We start from the raw sequence: 26,603 nt of genomic DNA, 5'->3' as shown, positions 1-26,603 counted from the left end.
AAAGAAAGAAAGATAGAAAGAAGAGATGGGTACAGGGTTCTGATTAGAAGAAACATGTGTCTTTTACAGAAAATAATTTACACATTTTAAGTAAAAAAATAAATGTTATTGACAATAAATACATTGAATTATAAAAATTACAAGGGCATTTTATTAACAGATAGCTGTGAAGCTATCAAAGTGACATTCCAACAAAAGTGTTTTATTGTATCTATTATTTACAGAGCAGAGATTGTGATGCTTAAAGTGGATCTGTCATTTTTTTCCAAATTCTATATTTTACAGTGCTATACACTAAATAAGCTTTTGTATACAGATTACAATAAGCAATATATCCTCAGCTGTTGTTTCTGTAATTCAAATTGTTATGTTATATAATACTTATGTTGTGTCCTGTCTACCCATTGTACAGCACTACAATATATGATGGCACTATATAAAACAATAAATATTATATATATATATATATATATATATATATATATATATATATATATATATATATATATATATATACAGTGAAGGAAAAAATGATTTGATCCCCTGCTGATTTTGTACATTTACCCAATGACAAAGACATGACCAATCTATGATTTCAATGGTAGGTTTATTTAAACAATGAGAGACAGAATAACAACAAAAGAATCCAGAATAATGCATTTTAAATAAGTTAAATATTGATTTACATTTTACTTAGTGAAATAAGTATTTGACCCCTTTGCATGACTTAGTACTTGGTGGCAAAACCCTTGTTGGCAAACACAGAGGTCAGACGTTTCTTGTAGTTGGCAACCAGGATTGTACACTTCTTCAGCTCCCTCTACAGATTTTCTATGGGATTAAGGTCTGGAAACTGGCTAGGCCACTCCACGACCTTAATGTGCTTCTACTTGGGCCACTCTTTTGTTGCCTTGGCCGTGTGTTTTGGGTCATTGTCATGCTGTAATACCCATCCATGACCCATTTTCAATGCCCTGGCTGAGGGAAGGAGTTCTCACCCAAGATTTGACAGTACATGGCCCCATCCATCGTTCCTTTGATGCGGTGAGGTTGTCCTCTCCCCTTAGCAGAAAAAGACGGTGAGGATGGTGTTCTTGGGGTCATAGGCAGCATTCCTCCTCCTAACACAGTGAGTTGAGTTGATGCCAAATAGCTCATCTGACCACAACACTTTCACCCAGTTGTCCTCTGATGTTCATTGGCAAACTTCCGACGGACCTGTACATGTGCTTTCTTGAGCAGGTTGACCTTACAGGCGCTGCAGGTGTTCAGTGCTTCACGGCGTAGTGTGTTACCATTGTTTACCAAAGATTTTTCATGCCTGTTGATTTATCGCTCACCTATCATTTAATTGCTACTTGTTGATTGGTTTAGAACTTCAGAAGCAAAATCGATCACATTATGCTAGTCTTACCAAAGGCTACTATGATCTCCTCTTTGATGAGGTGAACAAAATAAATATTCGAAACCTTAATACTTCCAAACCAACTCCACTGAAAACAATTTTCACAAGCTAAAGGTAGTTTAACCCATTTAGTTATGCTAGTAGCTGTGTCAGGGACAATTCCCTTTTAAAGATTCATTAGAACCATACCTAGGAACTCTCCAGGCTAGGCCATTCAGAGATCTCCTCCTTTTGGGGAAGTGACTTCATTTGGCGGCAAGGATAACCAACTGTGTAAGTGGGGCTAACGACGTGGAGGACCGGGCTAGCCCTGATAAGTAGAAAATAGGGGGATATAAGGGGACGTGGAAAAAACAGTGCGCAGGAAGTGCTTAATTGCCCAGAGAAAGAGGAGGGTGACCCAGAAGCCTGTATTCGAGAAGAGATCATTGCATAGATTACAATGCAAAATATGAGACTGCCATCCACTGTAGTGGATAGAAAAGGATAGATAGTTGAACAATAGAAAAATAGATCAGGCATAAAAAGTAGATCAAACAGATCAGATGTGATTTATCAGCCCCTATGCAATTTTAAACTGCAGTCCAATTCTTCAAGTGAAGTGCTGTAAAGATCAGATTTCTTAGAATACTGATATTTCCCATTTAACCTGCACATACACAAGGCACAATGTGACTGATCAGCATTCAGAGTTGGCATTATCCTTATGCCAGGATAGGCTTTTCTAAAAAATGTCTGAAGAATAAGATTGATGTCACCCTTCAATATGATTGGCTTTAATATCTGCTGCATGAAGTATTAAATCACTCATCTTCCTTCACAGTCTTGTGCACCTGTACTTTCATTTTTAGGAGCCAGATTCTACATTAAAGCACTGAGAGCCACTAAGAGCCAAAGAGCTGTCTCTAAGCATAATTTATGGTTCAGCAGTTTCACCTAGGCGTTGCATCAAAGGCTGACTTTTATAAGAAAATATGCATACCATGCACTCAAAGGGTTAAGTACTACTCTTGTAACAAAGCCCAGGTTAGTGTTGAGCCATAAATTGTGTTTTCAGAAGCATCTTTGGCATCTGCTAGATCCCCGCACTGTGATGTGATTCTGGCTATTGCAAATGAAGCAGTCAGCAATGTTCACATGCCAAACAAATCCATGTTAATTGGATTCAGACAAAAGATGATATGCTATTATGGTACTTATCTGCATGTCTTTAACCACAAACCCTGGCTGAGGAAGAATAGTGTTTCCTTTTGGCTTGTCTGAGGTACACACATTCTAAAGTTGTTTAGTGCATGTGTGTACATTGTACTGGATGAAAATGTGTGGGTTTTTTTGTAGTGCGCTAAGAATTCTTAATGGCCCTCCATGATTTATATGATTTTTCTGCCTCGTTTGTGTTATTATTCTAGCTTGAAGAACCAGCATACGATGGTTGTTAAAAATATATCACGTTACCCTTAACTTTAACTCATAGAGATGTATGTGTAAGTAAAACTGCATGCATGTTATGCATTATTGGAACTATATAAATAAAATAAAATAATAATAATGTGTAAGAGTGTACACGTGTTGAATGTGTGAGGGAGTATACTAATGTATGTTAGGGTGTGTATATGTAAGGAAGTGCATATATAAAGCTATGTGTAAAGATTAACATGTGTATGTATGCATGAGCGTTTAATATGCGTCTTTTCAACCTTTTGCCCTCATTTCTGGAAAGATGCTTTTTGGCAGTCAACAGAAGGAGTTTTCAGTCTGTGACATACACGCAGACTTACACAGGCTACTTCTGTGCAGTCTCCATGGGGAAGTGCTGAGGTGGATTGCATCGATATGACCTCACACCCACTTGGAAGGTCCCAGAGAGAGAGAGAGAGGGAGCTAGCGGCCACCAGGCAGAAGCAGCATAAAATGGATCGGTAGCTTCATCTGTAGATAACACAGAAGAGTGGAGGACAGGGAATGATTGTTTTCCTATCACCCACTCTGCTTTCATTGTGATGGGAAAATCTACCACCTTCTCCTTTGCCTATGCTATAAAAACATGAATTTGGCTTATGCCAGAAGACTGCATAGATGTACTGTCACTTCCAGAGCATACAAAACTACTTTTTTGTTTTCTTCATTAGTGTTAACAGGCATCTTAGCCTTCTAGTATGGACCAAATAGAAGGACAAACATAGTTTTAACAATCACAAAAAAACACAAACATTTCTTTAATAGGGAGAAAATAATAGCCATTACTCCTTTTAAAACTGACAAAGCATCTGGCTGACCTTTGGCTCTCTCTAGTGTATCTTTACATGTTGAGGATCTACAGCATCCTCCAAGAGCTCTTCTGAAAGATAAAATCAAAGGCGTCTCTTCTTCACTTTCAAGCTTCTCAAACATATTTAATAATATTACCACTATTTGTAGTTGTTAAAAGGGAAAAAAGAAGACCAATTAAGATTTCTTGTTTAAGGCACATTTATAATAAAATGACTGTTAATATTCATACAAAGAAATGCATGAAATAGGATTGCAAAGTTCCAAAAAGGTTCCCTTTTTAACATGAATTAATGTGATGAAAAGCAAATTCTTTGCTCAAACAGGAAAAAAGCTTCAGGCTGAAGCTGAATGGTAAATATTTTATTACAATAATCTCTTTACAGATAAAAGAGTGCAGAATGAATGCATTGGGTCTCCAGGTTTTCATGTGCACATATTATTTCCATTAAACAATCTAACCAAGAACCTTAAACACTTCTTTTAGAAGTATTATCCAGTCACTTTTAACAGGTGCAGACAGCCTAGATTAAAATATATAGAATATTGTCCAAGATGAATCCAGACAGAAATTATCGGTGATATTATTGCCTTAAACAATTATGCTATTGTTTGACTGTTATAAGTGAAGAACTACAAAGAAAAAGTGAGCATATTTAAAAGCTACCATGGACAACAACAGGTCTAATGCACACCATAAGTGTAAATCGAGGCTGTTTAAACGGCAATCTCTTATGATGGTTTACAATACTTGTCAGCATAAGTAAAATGAATGTAGATTACAATAGTAAGTACAGATGAAAATGAGAATGTAGAGGGATCACTAAATGTATTCCTAAGGAATAGAAAAAGTCAAAGGTCGAACATAGTATTCTTCCAGAGCCAGAAAGTGCTAGCCCTCCCCTGGATTCAGTTATGTTTATTATTATACTTACACAACACAATTCTCTACATCTGGAAAAGTGGGCAGATTAGATGGGTCAAATGGTAAAAAAAAACATTTTAAAAAATTATGTTTGTCAGGGTGCAAGGGCCCAAAACCTCACTCGGTTTTTAAGACAAAACATTTTATTTTATTTATTGATGAATATGGATTTTAGAAAAATTACAAGATGTAACAGATTAATGGACTCAAGGAAAATTTGTTGCTGGATTTGCATAGGTATACAAGGTGGGTGTTAGAAGCAGCAAGGTGTATGCTTTTGGTCACCAGTATTTTCTTTTGTGTGATGTGTGGATTAAACCAACTATTGTCATTTGTCACTAGATTCTATGAGGAATATGTATAAAGGTGCACAAATGACCCCCTGGCTTAATGGTTTAATGACTCTGGAGAGCCACTTCTGTTCATCTGTTTTCAGATCTATACCTGTGAGGGTGGTTGAGCCAATAACTGATAGGTGATCATTAGACTATATATACACCTGTCTCACAGATGTCTTCCTTACTTTTCCAAAGTGTTTGCTAGTGTGGTCTGGGTGTTATTATTTGTATTTTCTCTGCCGTGGTTTCCATTGTCACCTTGCCACTTTACATCTGCCCTAAGCTCGGACCATTTACTTGATTTTATTTTACCACTACCTGAATAAAACCTTTGTCAAATGATAAATTAAACTTAAGAGTTTAGCATCAGATAGAAGCCAAATGGCTTCTATATCCCAATATAAAGCCCTTAGTCCTTCCCTAACACAAACTATTTCTTTTACTGCCATTAGCATAGAAGGGAAGTAAAATGGGCATCCTAAAAAAAAAACCAGAACCTCAATTTTAAAATAATAACAGTTCCCTTGGTACACAAATTATACACATGGTATTCTCTCATTTGTACTTTGCATATGGGGACACTTATAATGAAACCATTCTCACAAACATACCAGACTAATTCATGAGTTATCACCGTTCACTCAATTTTCTGGCATTCAGTCCCATAGCATCTTCACAAAGTCGGACTAAACTATGCATTATAAAGGGACTACCTCATAGAGTTCCTCCACTATATGTAGTTGACGCAACACAATATACGGTTAATGCTCTGAAATACCTTCCTATATTTATGCTGGGACAACATTTTAAAGATTTAACTTTGAATTATGCATGGCCAATTATGCTCTTTTTGCAGGACAATTGTGCCTTGGTTGGTCTTTCATAATTCATGTTTAAATTTAAATGTATCCCAAGGAAATGCCATGGGAAATTTCTTATAATGCTGACTTTATATAACAAAGTTAAAATAAAGTGATAATTTCACTTTAACATTGGCTTTTTCTGTGTCTGCTGATTCATTCCTTCTTGCTTAAGAAGTAAATGGCTAAAATAATATATGCATTTTGGATTATGCACTCTTAAACATGTGCCTCATCTGAATCTTGGCTTGTCAATCAATTCAATAACAATTGAGAGGACAGATAACGCCAACAGAATTCATTAAAAATAAGCAATGCAATGTCTGGAAGTACACATTTATCCCTGTTGCCTGTCTCCCTTCTCATCTGAATGTTAATGATGACAGTGGCAATTAAGAATATAGAGTGAACTATAGAAAATACACAGGACATCAATATTGTCTGCAACAAAATCGTGTTTAGAGGTTCGAAGAATACAGCTTTATTCCAGAGGCTCACAAACTACAGAAGCAATCAAAAACGAATACCATTTAAAGGGAAATTGTCTTTGAATTCTGTTACAATATACTCTAAAAGGTAATGCTGTACCTATTGTTGTAAATGTTATAGCTGTCAGATTTAATGCTTTTTGTTGGAATAAAATCCTACACAGGACTACCCACATTCATAGGCGGCAACAGTGTTCATATAAATGACCTTGTCTGCTGGTATTTTAATCACAGTAACAAACATCTTATAACTGGCCTATTTTCACCTCCCATAAAGATGCTTTTTATCACACTTTGTTAAAATGAATTTAGGTCATAATGCTCTCACGCCAGTAATAAAGTGTCTTCATGTTCCCTGCATTATACTAACAAGTAGTAGATGGGTATACCGGGGAACCTCTCAATCATGATCTACCTTCATGTTTCTATATGAGTGTGGAAACTAAGCAGGAGAGAGCCAGCAATAGTCAGCCCTGCTGATAACTCTAAAAAGGTGGCACAGTAATAATTCAACCAAACATTTATATGAAAGATATGTCCCCAGGAATACTATCCAGTAAAAATGGCTAAATTAGATTAGAAAAACACAGAAATGATTCAGTCTATCTGTAAATTCATCCTAGAGCCCATTTCACTGTAGGCATCCTGGCCACTATATGTGGAAATGGCCAAAACCTTTAAATCAGAGCCGCTCAGGGTGCAATTGCCTCCATTGACAGCGATCCCCTAAAGGTAAGTAAGCTGAAGCCAATGTGAACAAGCAGGACAACTGGTGAAAAGTGAACTGAGCTGAGTGTATAACAGAGTCAAGAGCCGCTGCGCCACGTATTCAGAAATCAGACTATCCTTATTAACTATGGTAGCCGGAGCTTCCTCGGACACACTCTAGAATCATTTTAAACACACATATATATATATATATATATATATATATATATGTAAAAGGGTGAAGCCGTATTACTCCAGTAGACACGATGTAAAAAAATAGAGTATTGCAGAGTATGCGATGGTTTCATTATCATATTTTTTTGTGGCATTGCTGGAGGAGAGGATTTTGATGCAGGCCTCAATACCATCTTTATAGCAACATCCCCCATAAAGATGGTATTGAGGCCTGCATCAAATTCCTCTCCTCCAGCAATGCCACACAAAAATATGATAGTGAAACCATCGCCAAGCTCATAGAATTTATACTGACACACAACTATTTCAAGTTCTATGACACTAACTACCTACAAATGACCGGGACAGCCATGGGCACCAAAATGTCACCGCAATATTCCAACCTTTTCATGGCTGACTTGGAACAGAGATTCCTAGCCACGCACCCCCACAAACCGCATAATTATTACCGTTACATCGACGACATCTTCATAATATGGACAGAAGGAGAAGAAAACCTTTTAAAATTCCACGAATCTTTCAATTCATTCCACCCATCTATAAAACTCAAAATGAATTTCTCAAAACACAGTGTGAGCTTCCTGGACTGCACTATAACTGTCACCTCTGGCTTTCTTTACTCTTCCGTGTATAGAAAACCCACAGACAGGTACAGCTACCTTCACAATTCAAGCTTTCATCCCAAACACACTAAACAAGGTGTCATTTACAGCCAAGCCATAAGATACCACCGTATCTGCTCTGACACTCAGGACAGAGACAAACACCTGGGCGCGCTGGCATAGTCATTTCAGAAGAAGGGCTACAAGGAAAAAACTATATCCAAAAAAATTAAATCTGCTGTAAGGACACCACGGGAAAGGCTTCTAGAATACAAAAAAAAAAATAACACAAGCAGGATCCCTCTGGTAGTTACCTACAACCCAACTCTTGAGGAAATTCACAAAATTATTAAAGACCTACAGCCGATATTCTCAGAAGACCCCATACTGAAAAAAATATTCCCTCAGCCCCCAATACTGACATTCAAACAACCACCAAACCTGAGGAAAAGACTAGTGCGCAGCAAACTGGCCCCAGAACAGGAGCATACACAGAATGGCACTGTACCATGCAACAAATCCCGCTGCAAACTTTGCCAACATATATGTGACAGTAACACAGCCAGTCACAACAACAAAACATACAGCATCAAAGATTCTTACTCATGTACATCGGCAAATGTGGTGTACATGATACAAAGCTCTGCATGTGACAAAGGGTGCTACATTGGAGAAACTGGGCTTAAGCTGCACCTTAGAATGAACCTGCACCGAAGCTCCACCAAAAACCATGAGGAAGAAAAATATTGCACCCCGGTAGGACATCATTTCACACAGAACAATCACTCCATCCAAAACCTAAAAATTAAAGTACTCAAAGGAAATTTCAGAGACTCTCAGGAAAGAAAAACATTTGAGATGAAAATGATTACACATTTTAACACCATAAAAGAGGGACTTAATGTGGATTCTGGTTTCCTTACACACTACCAGAACTTCATATGAACTTCATCTAGTCATCCAATGTCTAATTGCTGTTATTTTTGATGTTTTACTGTGATTATTGGTTCCCTAAGTTTATTTGTTCTGTCCCTGGGTTATCTCTCTACCTCTCTGCATTTCTCACCTCCAGACCTATTATTTACGACACCCCACTCAACCCCCCCCCTTATACCATCACTTGTTTTAAGTTGTAACCTCTATCATGTTGATTAGTATTGCTTCAGACCTGATGAAGGGAGGATAACTCTCGAAAGCTTGTCTTTTTAATATTATGTTAGTCCAATAAAAAAGGTATCACCGCATACTCTGCAATACTCTATTTTTTGACATCGTATATATATATATATATATATATATATATTTATATATATATATATATATATACCTATAATTTGATGGCAGAACCATCTAGTCTGGCCATTTTTCCTAATGTATAGACTCAGACCTTAGATTAGTCCTTGATCTTGTTTTAGATTCAAGATAGTGTTATACCTATTGCATACATATTTCAATTCCTATTTTGATATATTTTCTTATTGTCAATGCATGTCTAATAAAAGTTATGTTACATTTCAATCTTGTATTAGTTTTGTATTAAAGGAAAGCAATTTACTGATTGATGTTTGTTCTCATTGAGTACAGATGATCTATATCACATGTACTATATGCCTGGTAGGATCCATTTAAATACAGTGGTATATCACATCTGTACCAGCAGTTAATTATATTTGGTTTAGTTGGTCTAAGGCTTTATTGTTCATTTAATCAAAAGTGTTGTGAGGTTAAAACAAACATTGTTTGGTGTATTCAAAATGTTATATTGGTATTGGCAGATTTCCTGTTCTCTGGATTTGGATTATAATCTCTCTTGATTAAGGTATTGATTCCAGATGATGAAATGTTGTGTTGATGGGGTACAGTCTGCACAAAAGCAAGATAGAGACTAATACACTAAAATAGTTTCAATGCAACATAAAATATATGGAATCCTTAAACACATGTTGGGCAGGACTGTGAGAAAATGCAATATCACTACCCCCTCTTTCAGGGGTATAACACAGGCCCACGTAGCTCCTGTGGAGGAGCACGCCTTGCCCAAATGACTCTTGGTGCAGAAGTGGGCCCTTTGAAACTTGCACTAATCTGTTGTTCATGACACCTGTAATATTTAATGCACAAACATCCCATTGGCTAATATTGCATTTACTTGCTCCATAATGTACACTGATCAGCCATAACATTATGACCACCTGCCTAATATTGTGTAGGTTCCCCTTTTTCAACCAAAACAGAGTTTTTTCTGAAGGTGAGCTGTGGTATCTGGCACCAAGACGTTAGCAGCAGATCCTTTATGTCCTAGATGCATCCTGGTGCCATGTGTTCTCCAGGTAAGCAACACACCCGGTCATCCACGTGATGTAAAAAATTTGATTCATCAGACCAGACCACTTTCTTCCATTGCTCTGTGGTCCAGTTCTTATGCTCCCATGCCCATTGTAGGTGCTTTCGGCAGTGGACAGGGGTCAACATGGGCATCCTGACTGGTCTGCAGCTATGCAGCCCCATACGCAACAAACTGAGATGTGCTGTGTGATCGGACACCTTTCTATCAAAACCAGCATTAACTTTCATTTGAGCTACAGTAACTCGTCTGTTGGATTTGACCACACGGGCCAGCCTTCATCCACGTGCATCAATGAGCCTTGGCCGCCCATGACCTATTGGCGATTCACAAATTCTTCTAGCTTGGACTACTTTTGATAGGTAATGACCATTGCAGACCGGCAATACCCCACAAGAGCTGCAGTTGTGGAGATGCTCTGACCCAGTCCTCTAGCCATCACTCAGATACTTACGCTTGCCCATTTGTTCCTGCTTCTAATACATCAACTTTGAGGATGAAATGTTCACTTGCTGCCTAATTTATCCCACCTATTGACAGGTGCCATAATACCAAGATTATCAGTGTTATTCACTTCACCTCCCAGTGGTCATAATGTTATGGCTGATCGATGTGAGATCTAATTTTACACATTCAATGACATGCTTTAAGACATACATGGGGAGGGGTGCCTCAAGGAAACTTGCAGTGAGTCCCCAGTATCTTTTTTTATTTTTATGCTGTCTACATTTCTGGTAAATGTACTTACAAATAATATATTTAATAAGAATATTATAAGATTTTATTTGTATGTCGATCACTTGAATTAACGTTACATGCATTTTACATTTATTTTACTTGACTGCTTAGGCCTGTAGTGTATAATTGTGACAAATGGATTTCACAGGATCATCTACAGGCAAACATATTACAATCAAAATAATAATTTACAATAAATTCACGAGAGGCTAAAGTAATCCTGAACCAGTGTTGGATTAACGAAGGAGCACATGCAGCAGTAGTGGAGTGGTACAGGGCATATGGAGTGGTAAGGGTCCCTGAGTCCCAGTCCTGTAGTAGACTTACTTGATTTGTAGTAACCTGTGCTGCCCGTGAGCTCTGGGTTAATATGAGGAACTGACTCTGGCAAAGAGGGGCAGGTGTGTACAGTTAACCCAACAATTATTCACATTCAAGTGGAGAAATAGCTGGGTGCAAGAAAAAAGGGCCCTCTTTGTAAAAGTGCTCCAAGGCCCCATTCTCCTTAAGATGGCCTTGTCCACAACGGTCAAAGACTAAAGGTTTGGTAGTATTTTCTGGTATAGTTAGAGACCAATTTGGTACTTAAAGCCAATATTACCAAATAGTATATATTTATATATATTGTACTAAATATTGTATATTAATACTACATCAAGTGAGGTCTCAAGTGACATTTATATTTTTATATAAAAAATAAATCTCTTAAATGTTAATCTCCTGAATACTTATTTTAATATTACTTAATACAGTCTTTGGACTAATGTTATATCAAGAAGGCAGAGCAATTGAGAAGTATAGCAATAGAATTATTGCTAAGTAATATGCTTATGCTTCTGTAAATGAAAATTGTTTGTGTGGTGCTTATGACATTTATAGGCATCACAGGTTTCTCAAGCAACTGTAACTATCAAATACAATTGAGTTTAAAAGCCTTTAGTCTTCTAAAGTTATACTTTTACAAACGGACACATTACTTGGCAGTGCAATTACGCAGCACCACTTCTCTAATGAAGGGTTTAATCACTCTCAGAGGATGTATTTTACAATAATCCGTGACTAATCGCCCTCAAGTCCTCAGTTTCTAGGGTGTTATAAAATGGATTTGTGACAGCTACATTTTGTGAATATTATGAAGCAAAACAGAGTAGTAGTCCCTGCATACACTCTGAAAGGCTGTAACTCAAGCACTATTGCAGAACGGCCCCGGGAAGAGGCAACTCCTGGAAAGGGCTGCATGACTGAGGCAGGACTGGCAGACCCCATAAGTGCTTTTGCCCATCGGTGGACAGCAAAAAGAGGTCTTGAGAAAGGAAGAGGAGCTGTAGATACTTACTCAAGTATGGGAAAGTGTTCACCACCTCCTTTCAAAACCAAGAGTAACAGTTGTGTTCCCACTTGCACTTCTCATGGTGTTGGTGACCTGGTATAGTGCAGGAGCAGGCCGCCATGGGTGTGGCATTGCTCATGCTACACAAGCTTTTAGTCACATGTGCAGGACTATGGTGGGTAATTTGTTCCTTGGTATAGTGTAGGAGCAGGTTGCCATTAATGTGTCTTCGCTCTTAGTGCACAGGCTTTTGGCCACATGTGCAGGACACTTCCTGGGCTTCGTGCCCTAGTGGTAAAAATTGGGTTATAATAGCCACTGTGGTAGCGGAGACGCCAGTAGCCTCAACAGGTGTGGCGGCATTACTTCTACACCATGGTGGTTAATTTGTTAATTGTATGTAGTTTAATATTTAATAAAGTTGTCCTGGTATAGTGCAGGAGCAGGTTACTGTGTAGTGCACAGGCCTTTGGCTACATGTGCAGGACACTTCCTGGGCCTAGTGCCCCAGTGATGGAAATCCGGTTATAACAGCTACTGTGTTAATGGTTCTTATTTCAATGTTAAAGAAAGTTAACAAGATTATCCATGTAAACACTAGGCCACATAAGGTTTATGGCATTAATCATAATATTTTAAATACATTAGCTTGTATTAAGTGATTATTTGTATAATGTAATGCATGTTTAAATTATATATTTAAAGATTTTTGCGGCATTCATCCATGTAAACTCTAAAAGGTGTCCGTCTGGTTATTTTCAGGACAGCCATGGACAGTCCCTCAGTAATGATAAGGTCAGTCTACAAATGAGTTTTCTGTCATGTGGGGTGTCTTCCAAGGACTCAGCTGGGATTCATTTGAGATCAATGATCACAATATGACACATTCCTAGAATTTAATACACCCTATGGCAAAGGTTTAAAGCTCGGGGAAAATATGTCCGTCATTATTAGCTTTGCCTTCAACAGTCAGAATCTGAGATTTTCAGTTTTTAGTTATAGTGGAATTATCGGTGTTGAATGCTAAGCAACAGAACTCAGAAACGACAGGTATCATGAGGTTAGTGAAGCTGATCTGCGCATTGTCCAATGGATTACATGTTGATCCATCCACGTGTTCTCAATCACAATTTTTTCCTTAATGGAGTACATTTCTGTTCATTTTGACTGTCACTAGCAGTGTAATGAGGATAGGCCATCATTCAGGCAATTTATAATATTTTATCATATGACATGTGATGTTTGCATCAGTTTTCTGGTAACAAATACTCACATCCACCTATCATAGGAAACGGCAAAACAGCTCATCAATGTGACCATTGTAAATAACATTTGTTATGACTAATAACAAAGGGTCTGTCAACCATTTTTTTGCCATTTAGTGCAATGTAACTGACAGTTTCAGTTTTTAAGATAAATTTAATTGAATACTTTATTTAATGTGTGTGTTGTGGGTTATATACAGAGTTTATTCCAGACAAAACTTGTAAGATAAGTAACCTTTAACCTTTTGAAAGGAGTGACACTCTATTAGTAAGTATAACAGAATTGTCATAAACGTTCAGGCATTTTTATTTTTGTAAATCTCTGAATTATTTTATTTTTCTTGATAAAATACGTATCCATGTTGAGAAAATAAAATTTGCTTTGAAGGAGAGAAGCATTTTGCGAACCTCCATAGCAAAAAAAAAAAAAGATTAGTTAAGTGTTTTGTGTACATTACAAATCCTACTTTGACATTCTGTTTACTACAGAAAATATGTCACCGGAAAGAACATATAAAATGTGTGTAAAAAAAACCCCTGCAATAACCATTATGTTGTCACTTACCAGAAGAACACAACCAGTCTTTATTGCTGGAAGAAAGTGCATAAAGAGAACAGCTACTGAATAATGAACGGGTGGCTTTGTGATTCAATTAATTTGGTTTCCAGCCAAAATATCAAATAATCCATTTAATCAGTCAGAAAATTAAAACTGTTGGAACCTCATGCTGTCTAGTCTGCCAAAAAACCTGAATACAGTAATACAAGAAAAAAAAACCTTTGTGATTATTAATGCTTTTTAATTAAACAGAGAAATGCATTAATACACAGGTTAAGAAAATAAATAACTTTAGTCCGTATCTGCTATTTAGTCATATTTTATAAAACAGTATTTTTTTAACCTTAAATTTATCTGCAATGGTGTGTTAACAGGACGTCAATATAATATAAATTAGACTTATTATTATTATAATTATTATAAGGTATGGGCGAAATAAAATTCACTTTTTTCCAAAGATGGGTGGCAAATAGCACTTTCAAGCCCTGGGAAATTATCCAGGAAAAAACTTAACTGTGTCTAAGTTTCTGACAACCTATACATGACCGCTCATGATGTCATAGAAAAGTTGCAAGATGTCTACGTGAGTAGAAACCAATGATTTCCGCACCCTTTGGTACTACTCAATGCCTGTGGGAGTTACCACAAAAGCAGGTTCAAAATCCAACCTTTCAGAGTATCTCCCTATTCTCTATTTCGGCCAGCTCTATTATTGCATGCAGTTTGTGCTAAAACATTATTATTTAATAATGGGGTCAGCATGTGTACAATGCTAACAGTGAATTGGCGCCATAGCTGATAGCGCACGTACTTGCTTATGTGAACGTGCTATTCCTCCGCTGGGCATGGAGCGCTGGACAAAATTGGAGCACTGGACTAAACCGCCAATGTTTAGATTAGTGGGTAGTAAAGTGTATTTGTTAATTTAGAAATATCTTATTGTTTCAAAGAGGGCTATAACACAGGCAATATACTCATGAACAATTTCGAGTTGTAAGCATATTAGCTGCATATTCCCTTTCTTACTGGGGACAAGTTACCCATGAGTTAAAATCTCTCAATGCATTTTAATATAACTATAATTTTAGGACCCCAGCAAGCAATTTACATGACCCCTCTAGTTCATGGAAAACCTGTGTCAATATGAGTGCTGCGAGAAAGGCAAAGTCATCAAAGAACAGATTGAAATGAAACATTTATTTGTTGTGCTATTTTCAGGCCAACATTGGCCTCTGTAACTCAATGTTTGCTTTTGTGTTATAAATTCTACCACTAACTTCACTTTTAAGAATGTTTTACACATGTAGGCAAAACCAGTAATGCCCTTTAATTTATCTCCTATGATCTGATTTTTTATAAACTTTTCATATTATGTTTTATGTTGTGTGTCATCTTGTGTGATTATTCTAATTGGGCTAACACCCATATCATTTGCATATACTTCTTTTACTTCCACACCGTGTGCTTCATGATAAAATGAAATATACAATGCAATCTGATTGTATATGAAAACTTCAATGTGTGAAGTTACTTTACTCTGGAACATAATGTTGAGATATATCTTCAATGTCTTGAAGCAAATTTAGAGTTTTTTGCCAGATGCTATCTGAAGCAAATCAATAACACTTTCCAGCATAAAATCAATACATCTAATGAGACAAATGCAGTACTTGTAGTGGATGCTTTTGGTATAGACAGTACAGTATATGAAGAACAAGTTCAGTAAAGGAGGGACAGTGGATAAATAAAGAGTTCATGTCGTCTTTGGGTTGCAAGATAAACCCTTTCTTAGCTTGTGATTATAGTAACATCATGTGAAATTGAAACCACTTTGCCCCTAAAACAAATCGTAGGACAATATTAAGGTAAACTAAAACTCATCCCCTTGTCTTTATAGTTTCATACAGTGTTCCCTCTAAGCTGTGCGCTTGTGCGCGCGCACATAGCTTTTTTAGAGAGCGTACATGTCCAAAAATTGTGCGCACAACAGTTTTTCCCAAAAAAAAGAAAAAAATTATAATTTTTTTGAAACTTTATGCGGCGCGGATATTGTGCGCACAAAATTTTTGCTCTGTGAAACTTTTTGCACAAGAGAAATTTTCTGCGCACGCCAACTAAGAAAAATTAGATGGAACATTGGTTTCATAGCATTCAGTTTGTTTGTAAACTGAGTATATACTTCATTTTAATGTGGAAAAAGGTGAACCATTGCATTAACTAAGGACTTTGAACTTACATTTAGATATAATTTCTTCTGTAGAAGATATGGACCACATGTGCCACCCGTGTTATTTAGTTAAGTGAGAATATACTTGATTTTGAGTAGGAAAGCAGTGAGTCCTATCTAAAAAATTACATTTGAGGACATCATGTGAAAAAAAATCTGGAATCTGTACACTTTGTTTAAAGGCATAAAGTGAAAAAGGAAACAAACAAAAAAGACACAGTAAAACAGACACATAGGTTACTGAAAGCACAGCACTTAAATTCTATAGGCTGAAGTCCAGGCACAACCCAAAAAATAAAGCCTTTAAATCAAAGTTACATTCACACTTTTTTGTGTGTCTCATTCGTCTCTTCAAGTATGTCTCAGAAGAGAGATATCTGTGAGACTTCATCATATTTACATTCATTTACTGGTTTTGCAAAAATAAAGGTATGGCAGCTTCAAGGAACTGCTACTATGGCTTTAATAGTTACGAAAGGATAGTTAGATCTAGATGACCTCAATGTAAACAGGTATAAATACCACAAAAAAAGTCTGTAAAAGTGTTGTGAAAACCAAATTAACATATTTATGTGCAAAAAAAAAACAGGTTCCCACTCTAGGTCACTGTCTAAAGTATCTTTGTGTGTTTTAATTGTAATTCCACATATAGCCGCTGGGGTTTCTATTATAATTTGGGCTGAATTAACTTGAACCTTAATCGTTCCCTTATGGCTTATTTAAGAAGCTTAAAAAGTTACTGCATTACTGTGGAAAAGGGCTAGGCAGTCTTCACAATTTCGGTGATGGATAAACTACATTTGCCATCTCACCGTTAGGAAGGATCATGGGAAGTGTGGTTCATTAATTGTTGGAGAAATGTCAGATTTCAAACCATTATTGGAAAATAATGCTGAGATGGTATATTGCACCAGTGCAGAGAACTACTGTTAAATTGTCAGAAAAATATTGGCATTTACAAGCTAGCGTGTGAGCAGGTTGCTGTGCATATTTCATATCTGAGTTTGACACCTTGAAAAGTAATATTTAGCTGAAGAAAAGTCACAATCAACAATTCGTGTTCATTTTAAATCTTGCCTTTATGAAGTATGAGATGTCCTACCATGCTCTGTCTGAGCCAGGATTTAAGTTTCAGAACAGAAAAGGCACCTTCCTCGGATCATGAATACCAGATGTCCTGAGAGTCTGACATTGTGACCTGAAAACGGTTTCTGATTTCAGCATCTTTATTCCATTTAGAACGTTTTTAGGTTAATTTATTGTTGCTAATACATTGTGTAGTATGAAGGGCTTTGGTAGGTACTTCCACCATAAAGAATGTATGCAATTTCATCAACCATGTATAAATGAAGCCTATAAATACTAATATATTTTAAACAAGTATTTTACAGAACCTCATGAATATAAAAAGGGGTAAATGAGACACATTACACTTGTGTAAAGATTCTTCCAACTTAAAATGTAGAATCATTCACCTTCCATGAGATCTTAATTCTCTGATAATTCCCAGTGTGTTGAGTTTGAAACCATACACTATTATGAATATTGCCTAAATGTAAAGGCATAAGCTTATATAATGTTTATATGATACATTTTGCATGATGTAGTCTCATCTGGCAGAACAGAGCAGCCACACCAGTTAAATTTCAAGAAATTTATGTTTTCAGGATAGAGTATTCCCAGATATGACACTCACTCTATACTTCACTTCAATACAAACACCTTGGTCCAAGTAACTTTACCCATACCATAAAGGTCCAAAGGCTCCTTATGTACGATGTCTATTCTGTCCTTGTAGTTGGAAAATGTGCCTGTCCCTTGTCCTAGTAAGTGGACACTAGATCAGAGCACAATGTGTGCCTCTACATTCACTATATTGCGTTTGGCCACTCTGAATAAACTGTCCATAGGTAAATAAGAAAACAGAGGCATATTAATAGGCTGGTTGTCTTTTATTTATTTTTATTGGATTCATACAGTATATTAAAAAAAACAAAAAAAACTGTAGCAAACATTTATGTAAAGGCATAGCTATAAGGAATATAAATGATTTCCATACAATGTCCTTCAAGTGTATCCTTCAACACAACAAATACAAGGCATGCACTTTACCTGTCTTGTAATCCATAAAATCAACTATCATGGATGCTAACGTACTTAAGTAGTGCAAATGGTAATGGGATCAACTGTGGTTAAACTGCTGCAAAATGTACCCATGTGCTCTAGACATGCAGCTAATAACAAAAGTTGGACCACACATTCTAGAACCGCTAAACAAACTCTAAGACTGCTGTTGACAACATAAGCTAATGCTTTCACAGTTTTATGTAGCACTTCTGTATTAATCTAACTGTTAATGCTCAAACTTTCATGGCATACAAAAATAGAAATTTGAGCACAAGGCGTTGACATTGAGCAGTTTAATTTTTTTGATAATGTCTATTAGCTCCATGGCCATTGCATTCTCTATACTTATGGCCCACCATTTTAGTTGATGACTTTTCACAATGTACTTCATGGCTTCCATCCCTACATGAGACATTATTACTATCACATAGGAATAAAAAGCCATAAAACACCACAGTGAATTTATCTCGACCGGATGCAATACTTATTTTCTTCACATGATTTCACATCCATTTTAACACTAACCAATAATTTCATGCTACATTACAGAACATTTTTAAACTATATGTCAATGACAAGCTGCACGCTGAAATGGTACCTTCAGAAATTAACAGCACTGTAGCTGTCAAATACTTTTTTTGTTGTTTGGGTAAAAAGACACAAACAAACACAATAAACAACTCCATCTACTAAATATGACAGGACACCAAATACAATCTAACTGACAAGACAGCGACACTAACATGCATCTGGGTGGGCTATGAGTCTTAAAGGGCTCTACTATAACAAGAGCTGTCTGGATTGACTCAAAATGATGGCGTCTTCAATCCAAGAAGACGGTTTACTCACAGAAGTCAGCAAAGCTAGCCTATAAGAGCACACGGAACTGCACAATACACCTAGATCAACGTTCAACAGGAAAACATACGCCATGTCCACAAAATTCTGGAACAGACAAACTATTCTCTTAGCTCTCATTAGAGGACATGCAATCTCTGCTCAGTAGCGTCAAGCTGACATTTTGATGACTGAATACACTTAACATGAGCTACTCAGTCCCTCAAATACTGTTGCAAACTGATTATAAACATGCGTTGGTTTATTAAATGTTCTGCACAGAACAAAACAAAACATACCACCGATATTGTCGGAGAAACTGATGGATCAATGGCAAATGAATGACATGCACAGATAATGGTAATAATAATAATAATAAAAAAAGACTTACACATGGAACAGCTAGGATGCTGTTAACACACGACTCTCTTTAGTGCCCGAGTGAAATGCATATACAAACTAAACAAGCATGTTCTCCCATTGATATTTACCTGTTCTCCAGTGTTTACTTACCTGCAATATTCACTATTCACACTGTGAACAATTTGTTGTGGCATAAAGAAAAATAGGACATGGTTTAATAAACAACAGAGTGCAAGCTATGGTGATGATTACCTTTATACTCTTATTCTTTGCATTGTACAAAAGAAAAATATTATTCCAAAAGGTGGTTGCTGGTAGTGGAAGGGGGAAAGCATCATTTAAAAAACATGAACGTGGAAGGGATACATGAACATCTAACATGGTACGGCTAGTAATGTCACAATTCATATTTACATACATTGTTGCTGCTGTTGCACACTAGTGAAATTGTTTAAAACATAAATGTAAATGCAGTATGGGAGATAAAGCATTGCATTATTTGTCCCCAAGGATTTGATGACAAATATCCTACATCAAATATCACTTCCCACTGGCTAACGAATGCACTGAGCTGACAAGCTGGTGCAGGTAACATAGTCTTTTATAAAGCGGCAGCATGATATGGAGGAAGTGACAATGATGCAGGTGAACAGTTCAGATTGACACCCTGATAGAGGTGCAATGACACACGTGAACCAACAGCCTGATGGACAGAGGCAAGCTGACAGTGATACAGAGGCACCAGCAGATTGATACAGGCAGATCGGGAGCACGACACACTGAGAGTGTCATATAGGGTACTCAATATCCAGAAAGACACAGAGTGGAACAAACCGTCTTCTGCAGGCTCATTCAACATCAAGGAAAATCATTTACTAATGTAAATGTTATATACATAGAATTACTTCTTTAGTCCAAGCATAGAAATAATAATAAAATACTGCACACACTTATGTAAGCTGTTGCAGGTGTATTATTAGCAGGGGCAGAATAACTCAGGATTCGCTATGCCTTCCTGGCAGAGAATGATCTTGATGAAAATTGAACACAAATTTGACCTCAGAAATCAAATGGAAGCATAATAAACAGGTGCCAAAAAGAAATGAAAGAAAAAAAGGCCAACAGTGTGTAAGAAGGCAAAATAAACTTACATTGATTTCCTTAAATATATATATATATATATATATATATATATATAAATAAATATATATATGCAAAGTATTTTTATACCGAACTTTGGAAACGTATGTATGCATAAAAGAAGATGACAAGCATAAAAAAGAATGAGAAATGCATATAACTGTTATGTAATAATCCCAGATAATCTCATTATCTAGAAGAGGTTGTGCTACGTGAAGATTTAACCAAAATATATTCACCTCATAAAGCCATTTCTCCACCAGCCCCTTGGCATTGGCTGGAATTATTCTTGTCACAAGCTCGACACTTTCACTTTCTGCTGATTCCATGTGTGTGATTTCCTTCTCGGCGTTGAATGTAAGCTTTGCGATTCCTTCAAAGCATTTCTTTAGGTGTGGCTGGACCCTCAGGGGATCCTTTGTCTCCGAGAGGATTTCTAGCAGCTCATCGTTTGAGAGGAAGAAAAACCTGGGGTTTAAGGAAGAAATATATATTTAAAAAAAAAAGAACCTTCATGATAGCTAGCAAACATCATTTTAGACACATTTACACAGCTGAGAAGAAATTGGGCTGTTTACCTTGGAAAGAATAGCCTTTTCTTCTCCAAATAATCATTCAGGCCTTTCTGAATGTCATCCAAGAGCAGTTCTGCCTCCTTTAAGTTATCCAGCATCTGGGGCTGTGAGATAACCCTCATGACATTGGCCTCCTCTATAGACTCCTTCATTATTAGCCTCCTGGTGGGCAAGATAGAATACACTGAATGCAATAATCATACTTCACACAACAGGCTCTCGCTCTTTCAAATTGAAAATCCCCTTATTACAAAACAAGGGGGTGATCTTTTTTCTACCTTTAACTAGGACTGCTACATTCATAGCTTTTTTTCACAAAAACGCAGCTGCTTTTTAAGCTTCAGATAAATAGAAAGTGCGAGCCAGTGATTCTACTCGGGCTGAATGCATTATTCTCCTGAACACTCTGGTGAGGGGCTTTTCATTTTAAACTGCATTGGACAAGGAAGTTCCTCCGTCCGTCTAATTACGACTGAGCTTTGTTCTGTGCTATTAACCCGCAATGCAAGATTGATCTTCTTCTATTATTTGCTGTAACCAGTTCAATAAATCAACATGCTTTATTTTATTTATTTTTTCTCTGGGAAATGAGAGAACTCATTAGGAAGACTCTATGGTGCTTAATGATGGCAGTACAAACAAAATAAGATGAATGCATGAACAATGACAGACACCTGGGAAGATGATGTCTATTGTTATAGCACGGCTTGTCATGCTCTCATAGACAATTGGGGGCCAAACTCACTAGAACGTGTTTACTTTAACCCCAAGCTAAGACTACTATTAATAAAAAAAGGGACTTGTCATGTTGGTGCTGTTTCACTTATGAATGAAAAGTAAATGTTGCCATATGATGGGCAACTGGGAAGAAAAGTACCTTTGAGTTATAAATGCCAACAAAAGAACTGTAGAAGGAAAGATCCTCTGATCTCTCCTGATCGGCCAGGGGAGCTGTAAAATCAACAGAGGCCTAAGCTGCTGGAGCATGAACCTCCACTGCAGCTTCCATGTGGCCACCTTGCAATGCTAGTGGCTATGTGGCTGTTCTGGTAAGGTGGGAGGCATGCCTTTGACTCTGCCCATGTCTGTAGCCAGCCCATTCTCACTTCTTGTTACACCCCCAACACAGAGCTTCTGATAGTTCACAGTTATACAGCAGATCAAAAAACAGCATATTATTTCTGTCTTAATAAGGTTATTAAAAAAAAAAATGGGGTTCTTAATATATATAGACATTTGCTATCCAATATTCAATAATAGATGATTGAGGGGGGTTGACTCAAGTCCAGATGTGGCAGGGTCCATGCAGTATCTCTAGAGGGTCACTAGCTGAACAGCTCTGATATAAGTTAGGTAAAAACTTTCCAAAATAGGTAAGACAGACTTTGCCAAATGTGGAAATGGGTGGATATTCATCAACAAAAATGTGCAGAGAGTAGAGTTTCCATTTTTGTGATGTGTTTTCTTTGTATTCCCATCTGTCAGCGACGACAAACCAGAGAGCATTGAAGTAATTAACATTCTCTAATCACTTTTTTAGGAACCTTCCCCTTGTAATTCATACAGAAGTGATTTAAGTACAGTACACTATTATCCTAAATGATCATGTCTAAGAGCAGCTGAGGTTTTGCAGAGGTGTATGTAATTATAGCAATTATGCTCAAGCGTGCCATGTGGGGTAATGCTGATAGGTAAATGGTTTAAGCACTTCAGCTAATTTATGATTAATACAAAGAAATAACACTAGTAAGGGTATGAATATTAAATTCAATACGCTACAAAGGATCAAATTTACATGGCTGTCTTAAAATAAAGAAATCACTTCATTATAGTCCATTTATCATATTATATTAATGCCTAGATTTTGTACAATTGGTTGATACCAACACAATTATAAAGTGGGTTGGCAGACATAAGTACCAGCAGCTGCTTGTGGCCTGCTTCAAAACTCTTGTTACGCCACATTCATATTTTAAGTACAGGTTAAGTAGAGTTGAAACTTACAAAGCTAGCACATATCTTCAGATAATAAGGGCTCAAGAAAGGCCAAGATTCCACGTGCACACAGAGTACACAAGCATATTACAAGAACTATTTGTCAGATGTGGAGGTCAGGAAACCCTAGAGGTTTCTGAATCCAATCTGGTCTATGCTCATGACCTAAAATGCAGAGCCAGTATACCCAAGCAAGGAACAAATCAAGCCCAGTAGGAACCTCCATTTGCATGTCTAGCCCTAGTATGTAACACAGAACTGTATGCTGGTTTGGGTCAAAGTAAACAAAGGAATTATACCATGTAAAAACAATCTAATAATAATAAAAAAATTGCACATTGAAACCCAACACGGACGTTGACAGACATAATTAAAACACCAATTTGGCAAAGACCATTGGCTTATTAGGTAATACGACACATACACAGACATCTGTATTTAAGTGACTTTTTAATAAATGTTTACTATAAACATGTATATACACATGTAAATATACTATATGCAGAATGTCATCTCTGTTCTTAGCCTGACATTATATTTCTAAAGGGACTACAACTCCATAGACAAGCACTAAATGTTTTATAATAAAATGCTTCAAATACAAAGCATTTCTAGGGTCTGCTATAAATCAATACATTGATGCTTGTACCGTATAGGCAATACACACCTATAATGTCAGCCCATCACTCAGTAAAATCATCTCTCAGGCTAAGTAAATTAAGTTTTCTTTTAGCTACGACTACTTAGGAGATCAATGTAAATGAGCCAACTTGACTATTAGAGAAGAACATGTTCATTTAGGACTTGTATATTGTAAGAGATCTCATACCAGTATGAAACAAATCAGACATAAGACTTAGGTAGAAAAATATAAAGCCCAATTACATTAAATATGTTTGGGGAATGTGCACCCACTGACTACTACCTTACAGGGATCATATGAAACTCCCTTTTCATATAGTTTCCATGAGCACTTAAGGCCTATTTCTATTTTTACACGCACTACCACAGTAAAAGGGATATCCTCAAAATATTTATTTTCACATGCTACCTTTACAGTGCACACAACCATTGGTGAAGACAAAACAATAATTTTGCATGTATACAAATGTGGCGACCAAACTAATAGTTTAGTCCTTTGGAAACAAGAATAAACAGAGCTCCTACTAGCTAACGGGTCTAATAACTTTAAATCGTAAGTAATCAAAAAAGTGATATAACAGTAGCAATATTTTCTCTTGACTTAGTTGACCTCTGGATAAGACTTATTTATCCACCTACAATACTGTTTTTAGGCTTTTGTTTGTATTGTATGTACCATAGGCTTTTTCTTTTGTTTCACAATTATTATTATTTATTGTTTTATATAGCGGCATCAAATTCCATAGCGCTGTACAATGGGTAGACAGGGCATAACACGTAGTATGTAACATAACAAATTGACTAACAGAGACAACAGGTGAGGAGGGCCCTATTTTGCCTATATCTACCTCTTCTTGTTATTTCAGATGGGCTGACGGTTGATGTAGTTGTGGGCTTTATAACAAGCATGCACATATTCTACCTGTAATATCTTTTTTTCTTTTCTAAGACATGATAGTAACTGTATTACTGCCATGTAAATAAGGAATCATCTTTACAGTCTAAAGTGCCATGTACTATCCGCAGAAAGTAAGCAGTGCTTGGTAAAACCAATTATTTTTTCTCATCTTTGTATTTCGCTCTGCAGATTTATTTCCTACCACTTAGAAATCATAAGGTGGAACGTGTCACATGCAAATTATTTCTTGAAATTTTTATTAAATGCTAGCCAAGACAAATAGCAACTACAATAACTTCAGCTGCTTAAAATTCCAAACTTCAAAAGGTTTCCTACCAAAAGAAAGTCTTCTAACAGAAAATTAATGACTTTGGCTTCTGATGTGTATGTGCGCATTAGTAGAAACAGAATAATTATGAAAAGAAGAAGGATTTAAAACAAAAAAGATGCATAAAAGAGCAAAAGAAAAGTATATAGCCTCAGAAGGGAATTTAAGGTGAGCGGAAATGTATATACAAAATGTATATCCCTGTATTTTCTTTGGCCTATAAAATGATGTTTGGCAGGTGACTCCTCTATTATTGTTAAGATGTGTCTTATGTCATTATGCCCTTGGGCGCCATGTATGCCCATTATATGGCAGCATTTACTTCTAATGGCACTCCAGTGATCCATACTGTTGCTTTGCACTAGACCAGATAAATCAGTCTGGCAAATGGAGATACTTCACATGTAATTATTACCAACATAATTATGGACTGCTTTCTTATTAAGATTGTTCATTACTAACATTTGTTGATAAATTTGGGATAAACGCTATGGTTGATTATCAAAGCAGCGAGCACTGGGTGAGACAAATTCCTTTGTTAATGCAGTGAAACGACATATTTTCTTCACAGTATTAGCCTTGCTATCTGTGCTACACAGGATAAGTCACTTATTTTCAGCTGTATATGTGAAGCGTGGTGCCGTGTTAACATTTTATAATACAACAGATAAGCAGGAAACCACAACATTGACTTTAAATGTATTTATAAATAGGTAACGACAGTATAAGGCTAATCTAAAACCTACAATACTGCAATTTGATTCCCACACTGTCAGAAACCTATAACAACTGTTAATAACACAGAGTAATAAGACTTACCAGTTTGAATCAACAATTTCAAATTTTTTTCCTTCAACTGGTATCTGGTTACGTATATCTTCTGACCCAAAAATAGGTTCTAGGTACAGCCAGGCCATCTGAACTTTGAGCCAGCATTCTAAAATCTCTTGTAAGAGCCACTATAAAAGTTTAATCAAGAATACTTTTCAAATTACACGTCATTTGTGACAAATATGTCAAATAAATCCACTCAAGAATATATTAAGATTTTTTTTTCTACGCAATCATAGATTCTACTAAGGTTATGAAATGCCTTTGTGGCTCCTGTTTTCTGTTCTACTTGGTGAAGCACAGTGAGGAATGAGCCAGCACAGCTGCTTCTTTGTGCGTCTCAGCTGGGTGATTCACTCTCTTACCGTGCGGCCTGTGCCTATTGCATTTAAGATCACATAATAAAAACTAAAGTGAAATCAATTTAACATAAAGAATGTAATACTTCTTTCCCTTTCTTAATATTCTTCAGAATGTTGATGGCAAAGCCAACTTTAAAAAGTTCTGTACAATGAAAGCCACTGAAGCATGAATCTTATTGGGCGGCGAAATCTGAGATGTAGCATGGAGATGAAATCTAAAAGCTAATTAAATTCAACAAGAACGTCTCAAAAG

The 26,603-nt window shown here is 36.7% G+C and overlaps 1 protein-coding gene across 1 annotated transcript in view; it reads right to left on the bottom strand.

Moving 5' to 3' along the window:
• LOC149299757 (dynein axonemal heavy chain 3-like) overlaps positions 1 to 26,603 on the bottom strand; it is a 498,381-nt gene that overhangs the window by 325,524 nt on the left and 146,254 nt on the right. Inside the window, exons 24-26 of the mRNA XM_089486039.1 lie at positions 25,977 to 26,116; positions 21,298 to 21,456; positions 20,959 to 21,187 (exon numbers count right to left, since the gene is read on the bottom strand). Of these exons, the coding sequence (XP_089342165.1) occupies positions 20,959 to 21,187; positions 21,298 to 21,456; positions 25,977 to 26,116 (528 nt within the window). The remainder of the gene's footprint in view (positions 1 to 20,958; positions 21,188 to 21,297; positions 21,457 to 25,976; positions 26,117 to 26,603) is intronic.

Source organism: Sceloporus occidentalis, unplaced genomic scaffold (assembly GCF_023333645.1).
Source record: "Sceloporus occidentalis isolate IW3139 unplaced genomic scaffold, rSceOcc1.0.p SCAF_28, whole genome shotgun sequence".
Classification (NCBI taxonomy): Eukaryota; Metazoa; Chordata; class Lepidosauria; order Squamata; family Phrynosomatidae; genus Sceloporus; species Sceloporus occidentalis.
This window is presented reverse-complemented; position numbering and strand designations above follow the sequence as displayed.